Source organism: Trichoderma atroviride, chromosome 6, assembly GCF_020647795.1.
Source record: "Trichoderma atroviride chromosome 6, complete sequence".
Taxonomy (NCBI): domain Eukaryota; kingdom Fungi; phylum Ascomycota; class Sordariomycetes; order Hypocreales; family Hypocreaceae; genus Trichoderma; species Trichoderma atroviride.
In genome coordinates this window covers 978688-988669 of record NC_089405.1, presented here as the reverse complement: position 1 = coordinate 988669, position 9982 = coordinate 978688, and the positions used below count along the sequence as shown (strand labels likewise).

The 9982-nt window shown below is 51.9% G+C and overlaps 3 protein-coding genes across 3 annotated transcripts; 2 read left to right on the top strand and 1 right to left on the bottom strand.

The window, feature by feature from the left end:
• Positions 1 to 372: 372 nt before the first annotated feature.
• On the top strand, positions 373 to 3704 carry TrAtP1_010937 (uncharacterized protein). Its single transcript, XM_014092369.2, has 2 exons — positions 373 to 1348; positions 1428 to 3704. The coding sequence occupies exons 1-2, from the start codon at positions 1073 to 1075 to the stop codon at positions 3396 to 3398; spliced, it is 2247 nt and encodes a 748-aa protein (XP_013947844.2). The 5' UTR covers positions 373 to 1072; the 3' UTR covers positions 3399 to 3704.
• A 169-nt stretch (positions 3705 to 3873) lies between these two features.
• Positions 3874 to 5401, top strand: TrAtP1_010936 (uncharacterized protein). The gene is made up of 3 exons (XM_014092368.2): positions 3874 to 4029; positions 4100 to 4113; positions 4219 to 5401. Exons 1-3 carry the CDS (start codon positions 4008 to 4010, stop codon positions 5128 to 5130), a joined length of 948 nt encoding a protein of 315 aa, XP_013947843.2. The 5' UTR covers positions 3874 to 4007; the 3' UTR covers positions 5131 to 5401.
• A 23-nt stretch (positions 5402 to 5424) lies between these two features.
• On the bottom strand, positions 5425 to 7992 carry TrAtP1_010935 (uncharacterized protein; the record flags this gene model as incomplete). The annotated part of the gene is made up of 9 exons (XM_014092367.2): positions 5425 to 5898; positions 6005 to 6613; positions 6678 to 6787; positions 6843 to 7163; positions 7224 to 7260; positions 7317 to 7410; positions 7471 to 7567; positions 7631 to 7720; positions 7807 to 7992. 9 exons carry the CDS (start codon positions 7990 to 7992, stop codon positions 5514 to 5516), a joined length of 1929 nt encoding a protein of 642 aa, XP_013947842.2. The 3' UTR covers positions 5425 to 5513.
• Positions 7993 to 9982: the final 1990 nt, after the last annotated feature.

Below are 9982 nucleotides of genomic sequence, written 5' to 3'. Positions count from 1 at the left end.
TCGGCAGCATGGGTCAAGATGCCAGATGTCCTTTGCTTTGTAACCACCGAGGTTGCATCGTGAGGTACAAGCCAGATACCAGCAGCTGCACACGAGTCCTATCACTCTTGCAATTCATCGACATCATGTTACAGCCTCAGTGTTTCCGTTCCTTATAGCAGATACGTCGTAGCGTAGCAGCCAAGCAGGTACCGGATGACTTTATGCACAGCGTCCAGCTCGGTCCAAGCTTCATCCAATCCCTTTGCTCACCAACTTCCAACCAACGGCTTTTCGTCACAGGTCTCCACCTGCGTCTAGAGAGCTGTCAATTAAACCCCCTGCATAACGGTGTTTTTTCTCTCTCTGGCGTTTTGCTTCTTTTTCTCTTCCTGCAGGGGGGGGCTTCGCCCTTCTGGGTCAAGCTACGAGCTCTTGGCGATATCCATTTGTTATGGCGGTACCTGGCTCGCCTGTCTCCGGTACTCGATTATGTGTGGCTCTAACGACAAAGAAGTCGTATAAATCTGCTTCCCGCACCAAGTACACTCTACCCTGCGGCCAGGAAGACCGCCAGCGCAGCGCCATTCGCTTATAAACGCGACACCTCTCAGCACGCATGGCGCTAGGCCGCATGGGGCCTATTTCCAGCTGTTGCGCAACTTGGCCTGCGGTACGTACCGCCCAAGTACCTGCGCCGACCGCCGACTCGACTGCAATCTGTCCGACTTCTAGAAGGCGTCTGGTTTGCCTTTTCGCATCACCGCCCTGCAAACCGAACTGAAGCCCAGCTTCCGCTCCTTTTCCCGCCCCCCTGCCGTTTGGCCTTTTCAGCGTCTTTGCCGCGTCCTTCTCTACTAGAGTGACAGCGCCGTGTGCGCTTGGCTCGGGATCCAAAACCAAACCGCTGCCATCCCTGCCTTCAGCTTGTCTGACAAACACAAAGAGAAACCGCACGCTTCCCGATAGCTGGCGCTTTCATCTCTTCCTCCTCCTCTTCTTCGCCTTACAACGCGACGACGACTTGCCATTTGTCCCTTCTTCGAAAAACCCGCCCTCCAAAGCCTGGTAGCATGCAAGCTGTCTCCCCATCATGGCTTCGGAGCAGCAAACGGCCCAGAGCCCGGGCTCTCTTGCATTGCCCGATCCGCCTGCAGTAAACCTCCAGGTGCTGTCGCCATCGGTTGGCGTGAATCGGCCCCTGATGTTCCCTGGACTCTCGTCTGCCACGACCATCAAGCAGCTCAAAGAGATGATCCGACAAAGCCTCCCCTTGCGGCCATCGGACGAAAACCAGCGTCTCATCTATCGCGGCCGAGCGCTTCTACATGAGACCGATACTCTGCTGGATGTAATCAGAGGCGATGTGGTGAGTTTACTTTTCCTTTTTGATTGGGCTTATTCATGCAGGCAAGAAAGAAAACACTGACTGAATCATGGCCCTATAGTTTCGCCAACCCGACCTACATACAATACACCTTGTACTCAGAGACGTGTCTGATGGCGTATCCCCAGCATCAACCTTTTTACCCGTTACCCAGAGCCCAGCTTTGGGAAACCAACCTTCAAACATCCAACCTCCAAACATCCAGCGCCAATCGCCTCCACACCCCGCGTTCATGGGACCTCCTCCTCCGCCTGGCATGGCAAGAAGACCAGTGGTGCAGCCAGTTCATCAGATTCATCAGAATGCCACGCCATCTCAGCCGCAGGCGCCGTCATCGGCTCGCCCGCATTCCCCATCCCCAGCTCATACTCCCGAGCAGGCGGCAGCTTTCCAGCAGCAACATCAAAGCATGACGCAATGGTTAACACAGATCCAGAGAGAAGCCATGGCCAGGATGGTTCAACAGAATCAGCGCGGGAGAGCTCATATGGGCATGCGCGGTGTTGGCGACCCCGCGGCTGCCAACTACGGGGGATTAACTCCAGAGTCAAATAGTGGGAGAGGGAGTCCGGCCCCATCGCACACAATTTATCGAGAAGTCATTGGACCCAACGGCCACAGCTACCACGTCGAGACTCGTAATGGAGCTGGTGGACTCCCAGGGGCATCTGCATCTGCGCCGTCAATTCCTGGTGTATTTACCCCTAATGATATTCACAACATTCTGCGAGGGGCAGACTCCAACCAGATACCCGCACCCCTGGCAAATGCACTGCATCAAAGCAACTTGCGCCGAAGTGCCTCTAGTGCCTCGCTTCACAACCGGGCGTTCAACCAACCCTCCATCACTACCTCTGTCTTTGCGAATGGTGGCTCTCGAGCTGGCAGCGGCCGAGCTACGCCAGACCTAGGGCTGAGGTCGGTTTCTGGCTCATTCATTCCCGCCCCTACGTCTGCCCCTTCTCTTGTTCCATCCCAGTCACGACAGGGTGTCGATGTGTATATTCTGTCATCCCCCGAGGGGCCCCGCGCCCTTCTCTTCAACGGCAATGTGGCAGAGGCTTACTACACGCCCAGGCTGGCTATGCAGCCGCTTCCCTACTACTCTCCAAGCTTGATCCGCACGATGCAGCCGCAAACCAGGGATGACCATCATCAGACACAGCGGGCAGACGCAAGACAGGCTGCTCAAACCCCTCAGGACCCAGCGCCACAGCCTCAGCCTCAGCAGCAGCAGCAGCAACAACAACAGGTCCAACAGCCGCAGCCTCCGCAGCCGCAGGGCCAACAGCCAAGAATCGCCCCTTTACATGCTGGTAACCCACCTGCGGCTGGCCTAGCTCATCTGATTGTGCAGTTGGCTCCTCACATCTGGCTTATAGTACGCCTAGCCCTTTTTGTGTGGTTCTTTACGCCTGTCAACTCTAGCTGGTCAAGATGGTGCACTGTTATTGCTTTGGCATTGTTCATGTTTGCCCTCACCACCGGGCTCTTGGCCGGCTATGCCGAGCAGATCTGGCGACCGATAGGACGGTATCTCGAAACTGTGCTGCCTGCCATGGATCATGGGAATCATGGACACAGGCAGGATGCAAACCATGATGGGGCCCCTAGAGCTGAGCGAAATAGGATGCCTGACCCTGCTGAGACGGCTGCCCGACTGCTTGCTGAGCGTCGCAATCAAGAATCGTGGCTCACGGGGCAATTGAGGCGACTGGAGCGAGCGGGCCTCCTCTTCCTTGCCAGTATTGCTCCTGGGGTTGCGGAACGCCATATTGCTAATCAAGAAAGAGAAGCAAGGGAACAGGAAACGCGGCGCAGAGAAGCCGAAATTGCGGCAAGAGCGGCAGAGGCAGCAATGGCTGATGCCATGGCCAATGCCAGAGCTGTCGTAGCTGCTGAGTATGATGAAGATGAAACCGTGCATGAGACAAGTGACGGCCAACATCAATCTGGGGAACAAGATGTGCACCACGACTACGAGGATGCTGAACGAGACAGGGCCATCCGCGAAGAAATCTCTACCGCGTAGAGAGTGTATGAGCGATACGGGCTAGGGAGAAGGCATACACGGGTACTGCACCAAAAAAGTGATTATCATATTGTGGGATTTAGCGATTGAAGAATTCTATCAGGAGCAGGGCGTTGAAACCAATGTTTCTTATGAAGTCCTCTCTAGCAGAGATTAAAGAAGACATGCAGGCTCGAGTCTTTTTTTCTTCTCTGATCTATTTTCATGTACTAAGTAGCTTAAGAATTACAAGATGAGAGGGCCTGTAAATAAGGCAGGGCGAGGCATTCTACGAATAAAACTTGAGCTATCTGTTTTTACTTGGATACTTTTAGTGACTGAATTGTCTGTACGAGGTTGATGTCCCTTATTAATGACGCCACCTCAAGGTACGTACTCGCGTGGTGTGCCTGCGCTCAACGCTCTTATCTTATCAGCGATTTGCCATTTACGTATGTACGTAAAGCTCCGGGAGCATCCCACCATCAAAGCTTACCATCAACGTATAGCTTCTCTCCAACGACATCATATCGCTACCACTTGGAAACTCGCCAATCTTTGTCCATTTCCCCATCGATTCTCTTTTCTCCAATTGGGGGCTGTCGCCTAGACGGCACATCGAGCGACACAATGAGCGGTGGTTGGAATACAAGTAAGCTTCTCTCCTAGATTGCGAAGCTTCTCTCTCTCTTGTACTAACCAACATCTTCTTTCTCTTCTAGTTGAGTCTGACGCAGTACGTTGCAAAACCACCTTTACCAATGCCTAAGAAGAAGAAGAAGAAGAAAAAAAGGACGAAAGGTAGAAGGAAATCATCAGCTAATGTTGTATTAACTACTAGGGCGTCTTTACCAGTCTTTTAGAGAACCTCGGCGTCAAAGACGTCCAGTTCGAAGAACTCCTCACTCTCGACCCGTCCGAGCTGCTCACCCTCCAGCCCCTCTACGGCGTCATCTTTCTTTTCAAGTTCCCAACCGACCGGCCCTACGCCACGGCCGACGGCCCGCTCGACGGCACCTTTGACCACGATGCCTCGGAGCGCATCTTCTTCGCCGCGCAGACGATCCAGAACGCCTGCGCGACGCAGGCCCTGCTCAGCGTGCTCATGAACAAGACGGCCGACGACGAGGTCGACATTGGCGCGCAGATGAAGGACTTTCGCGACTTCACAATGGTCCTGCCGCCCGAGTTCCGCGGCGAGGCCCTCAGCAACTCGGACCTCATCCGCGAGGTGCACAACAGCTTCGCGCGCAGCAGTCCCTTTGCCGACGAGACGCAGCGCACGGGCGAGCCCTCCGAGGACGTCTTCCACTTCATTGCCTACACGCCCGTCGACGGCGTGCTGTACGAGCTGGACGGCCTGCAGCCCGCGCCCATCTCACACGGGCCCTGCGCCACCGAAGATTTCCCCCTGAAAGTGGTGGACGTGCTGCAGCGCCGCATTGCCCGCTACGACGCGACCGAGATCCGCTTCAACCTGCTGGCTATGTGCCGCGACTTGCGGATCCGCGCGCGCGAGTTTGGCGACGAGGAGCTGCTGGAGCGGGAGGAGCGCAAGCGCAAAGACTGGCTGTTTGAGAATGCGCTGAGGAGGCACAACTTTGTGGGCTTTGCGGGCGAGGTGGTGAAGAAGGTGGTGGAGAATAAACTTGATGCGGGAGGTGATGATGCAGTGAACAAGTGGGTGAGCGACAGCCTGGAGAGAAAAAAGCGGCGGAGAGGGCCATGGGCGGGAGGGGAAGTGGTGATGTAGATATGAGTGGGTGAGGGGTGTTGAGAGTGCTTGATGATTTTGGGACAAGGAGAGAAATAGACAATATATACCCTGGCATATTTTAAGCATACACGATGTTTACCCAAAGTCACCCAATCTGGAGATGTCAAAGAAGCCGATACAGGAGAGCATTGGTGCGTCGAAAGTGTCATTTGAATACTACAGAATCCCCTGGCGAATACATACAATTTCGCAAACCACAAAGTCTCAGCCAAGCAGTTCTAGATGAACAATGCCATATCCATCTTTCGACAACACTGTTCAGTCAATCGTATCCACGTTACTGCGTATTCCTTAAAAGCATCAAGAACAATCAAATCACCCTTGTCCCTCCCTCCCCCTCTCATATATACTAGATATGATCAACGAGCAATGCCCCTCATCGAAGAGGAGTGATGATGATAACCATAGGCTTCATCATGATCAATCGGCAACACAGATTGCTCCACCATTGCTGTAGAGCCATCCTTGCCGGGAGGATTATCGCGGCTTTGCTGGAGGTTCAAGCCCCGCTGACTTTCGTTCTCCTCAGCGACAGGAGGAACGGAATCGTCATGATCATCCGCCGAAGAAGGTGAATTATGGCTTCTGTCTCTCCTCATGGCCCGGACAAACCAGGGCGGACGGCCAGAACCCTTCCAAGTCCAGTACTCTTTGAGATCGTATTCCCGGGGCTCGATACGGTTATTGGAGAGGAAAACCACGAGGCCGATGAGGGTGTTGAGGATGGTGTAGACAAACAGGCCACTAATTTTTGTGTGCGCAACGATGATTAGCTTTTGGAATGAAGTGAAGGCAGAGGATAATGAAACGTTGTTTAATACTGGGAGACAGAGCAGGCGAGAAAACTTACGCAATGAGGCCATATGCGACGCTATAGCTAAACGGTATAAACGTCATGACAATGAAGGAAGGAAGAGCGTCGCCAATGTAGCGCCAATTAACTTGCGTGACTTGGCGAATCATCATGCAGCCGACCAAGATGAGTGTACATCCCGTAGCCCAGGGCGGGATAGAAGCAAATATAGGAGCAAAGAAGATTGATACGATGAAGCAAAGCCCTGCCACCACGGCAGTGAGACCAGTGCGTCCACCTTCCGCAATACCCGCGCCACTCTCGATGAAGGCGGTGATGGGAGAGCATCCGAATAGAGCTCCGATCGAGATAAAGGTCGCATCAGTGCAGTATGCGATTGTTGAGCGCGGAAAATCCCCGTCTTTGGGATTGACGACTCCACAGAAACGGACCATGGAGTATAAAGTAGCAGTAGCGTCGATGATATCGACATAGAGGAAAGTAAAGAGAGCAAGAATAAAGTGAGAGGTGCTGGTGCCCTCGAGGCTCCAGTCAAGCTGGTTGACAGTCTTGGAGAGAGGGTGCCATGCAATGATTTGTTTGAAAAAGGAAAATCGAGAGTCGCCTTCTGGGGTATCGGGGAAATAAGTGACTGGAGTGTTGCGGCTGCAGGCAGCGAAATAAAGCGTTAGCGAATATCCTTTCACTCAAATCTAAAGATGGTACTCACGGCCACGAGATGACAGAGACGAGCGCAATTCCGATGACGAGAGCGTACTTGACTCTAAACGCCATTAGGAAGGCTGTCACGATACCACCGCAAAAGACGGCGAGCCACATCTATTCATATAGCATGTCAGCATCTTTCTTGTCTCTGATTCGACCTTGAACGTACCGATGGATTCGTCATTTGACCAGCAATACATGCCCCCGTCTCTGGATTGATCATATGAGGAGGGCAGCCACCCAAAGCCAGAGGGGTAGATGTGCTGCCGCCTGTGATGGCGCCAATGCCAGACGAGTAGGAGAGCCCAATTTCTGTCAGAAGAAATCCAATTCCAACTCCAGTGGCGGTTTTGATGGTGGCTGGGATGAGTCTGACGAGCCATTGACGCATCCCTGTCAAAGCTAAGAAAATGAATATGATGCCTTCGAAGAAGACGGCAGTGAGGGCGGTTCGGTAGGAGACGGAACCAGAACCGTTGCTGCCAACAACCTTGGAAGTTGGGACTTGGTATTAGCAGAGAAATAGATATGATGATGAATGTTCACGTACTTGGTAGGCGAAATAGGCGTTGAGGCCCATTCCTGGGCTGAAATTCATGTTAGTATTTGTACATGTACGTGACGGGGACTGTAGATGGCTTACGCAAGGGCGACGGGTAGATTGGTCAACAATCCAAAAAACAGAGAGGCGAGGCCAGCTATGGCTGCCGTAGCTGTAATCAAATCCCTTCGTACCTCTATCATGATTTAGAAGATGATCGTATCAAAGACTGGGGCAGGCTGGCTAGAAACAATACCTTCTTTACAGTCCGCATAGGCAGGGATAGTATCGCACTGAAATTTGTTCTTCAGGTCACAGTCGCAAGTTCCGCCAGTCTGAGAGAGGATAGAAGCCTACAGAGTTTTGCAATAGTCAGCCAGGTCTCTAGCAAGAAAAGTTCTTCACGGGCCGCATACATTCACAGCGATGATGTATGCCATGGTCGCAAAAGTTGTCAGCCCAGCGCGAATCTCTCTGAAAAAGGTTGTGCCTTCAAGTGCTTTGGCCTATTCATACCATTAGCCCTTGATACCAACAACAACGACTATTTCTCGTCTTTGCTTCAACAAAAGAGAAATGCAATGGTACTTACATGTCCCGAGTCGGCCAGACGAAACAGTCGCCCTAAGCAGGAACCGCTCAGCCACTTATCAACAAGGTCGGCAAAGTCTCGAAAACCGCAGAATTTGGATCGGCCAACCGGAGGAGCTGGAGGAAGTCTTGGAGAAGACAGCCTTGGATCAAGCGTTCCGGGTTCTTCGCTGTTTTTAGGGTGCATGGTTGTGGTTGGGGATTCCATGATGAGTAAATAACAGAAAAATAAGATTCACTGATCTTGGAGGTGGCAGGTTTATGGAGATTGAAAACACGCCGCTTCGATATCTCGTAACCAATACAAACGAAAGCAAAAAGTTATCTTGAGTAATCAGAAATACGTAGGGGAGGTGGGGGGGGGGGGGGGGGGGGGGAATAAAAAGAATGAATCGTAGTAGGGGGGGCGAATGGAGATGGAAGGGATAGAAGAAGGCGGCGATTGTTCATGAACTTTGAAGAATATGCCTGCCAGTCTCCAGATTCTTTGCCAGGACAACCGACTGCTATACATGAGGCAGCACACCCGTACGGCCCGTTTTGCGTTGGCCGATTATGCGGCAGCTGGCAGGCCGGCCGGCAGCATACAGCTCATGGAATCTGAAATCATCACGTTGGGTTAGAGATAGACGGGCTACTCCAGCTGGACCAGGTGTCCCCAGAGAAGCACAAGGTACTCTCCAGACCTCGGACAGGGGGGCTCACATATCTGACGTTACCTGGAAGATTCCTATTCGTGTTTCGAGTCTGTCCGTGCTTGTGCGAGCTGGAGCGGAAGCCAAAGTCGACGGTAAGGGAGCCCCGATTGTATAGCCCAGATTGTATATATTCTCTCCATCTGCCGCATCAACGTCACCTGGCTGTTGAGTATCTGCCGAGCTGCAGCCTTAGATGGCTTCCGCCACACTGTCGCACGTTTATACATCTGTCCCAATGGGATACAGGGAAGCCCATAGAGTGCATAATGACTGCGAGGGCGTACCCGCTCGGCTCCTGGCGCTGTGGCCAATCTGTGACTGGCATTGTTGGTAGCCGAGAGTGCTGATGTTGTACGAGCAATGTCGAAGCTGTTGGGAGAGTCGTTAAAGCTCGTTGCACAGGAAGTGATAGCGCGTGGTAGTGCTCGCACAGCCATTTGAGGCTGGAGGAGAAGCTGAACGATGGGATTGCTTGCAGGATATATTAGCCAGCCGACCTGATAATCTTATAAAAGCAGCCGTGTCAAAGATATGGGCAATGAGAATACCTAGAATTCGTAGAAGTTTGTCTTTCAGCATCTATAAAACCCAGCCTGCTAAAAAGTCGGCCAATAGATGAGTTCCGTGTAGGCAACTATCCGGCTTCTCTGTATGACAAGGAAAAGGAGTATTCCTTCAGCGGGCTCAATTTCATTTTTACATTCAACAAGATTTCAAAGGGGCAAGACCTGCATAGTCCTAAGATGTTGCTCATGTCTCATTTCCCTAGTTGGTTCATATGGCGTGGTAAATCTGATACGTTGGCGGATGTTGGATACTTGGTACTCTGAGTGGTTATTTGGAACAGCAGTCAGCAGATAATGGAGTATCGAGGCTCTGAATCAATCAGTAACTGTAAATCGATTTATGAGCATGACACCCTTGATAAACTCGTTGCTTTGTTTGGGTAGGAATATCCCATATGCGCACTCCAGACAAAAATAGCTGGGTAATTCCAAAACGAGGTTTATCTTATTCGAAAAATATCAACATCCACCTGCTAACCAAAGAGGCCGAATGGAAAATGCAGTTGGGTAAAACTTTGTGTCAGCTCAGCTCACTGGTTTAATTGGTGGTATCATATGTAAGTCGCACGGAGCAAAGGGCCCATGGCTTTGCAAAGCAGCAAGAAACGTTGCTACTAGGGGGATATCGCGTTGTTCTTTCACTCCTATGGCCATCGCTCTCGTTCCCTGTATATACGCAACTGTATCTCTAACTCTCTCTCTCTCTCTGTGTGTGTGTGTAGTCGTTGGCATATATATCGTGGGATTTATGTGGAGATGATCGTTGCTGTTGCTCCTCGTGACTGCACTCGTTTTCCCTGCAAACGACCGCAAACACTTGCAAACGGCCTGTCAAACCTCGCTTGCCATCTGATCGCCACAACACGGGATCTTGCATCTGCTGTGCTCACGTAACCTGTTACTGGCCTGTTGT

Bases quoted from the DNA above. Each gene is read 5' to 3' on its own strand.
- TrAtP1_010936 (XM_014092368.2), top strand. From the start codon at position 4,008: ATGAGCGGTGGTTGGAATACAA.
- TrAtP1_010937 (XM_014092369.2), top strand. From the start codon at position 1,073: ATGGCTTCGGAGCAGCAAACGGCCCAGAGCCCGGGCTCTCTTGCATTG. The intron at 1,349-1,427 runs GTGAGTTTACTT...ATGGCCCTATAG, and splicing joins ATGTAATCAGAGGCGATGTG to TTTCGCCAACCCGACCTACA.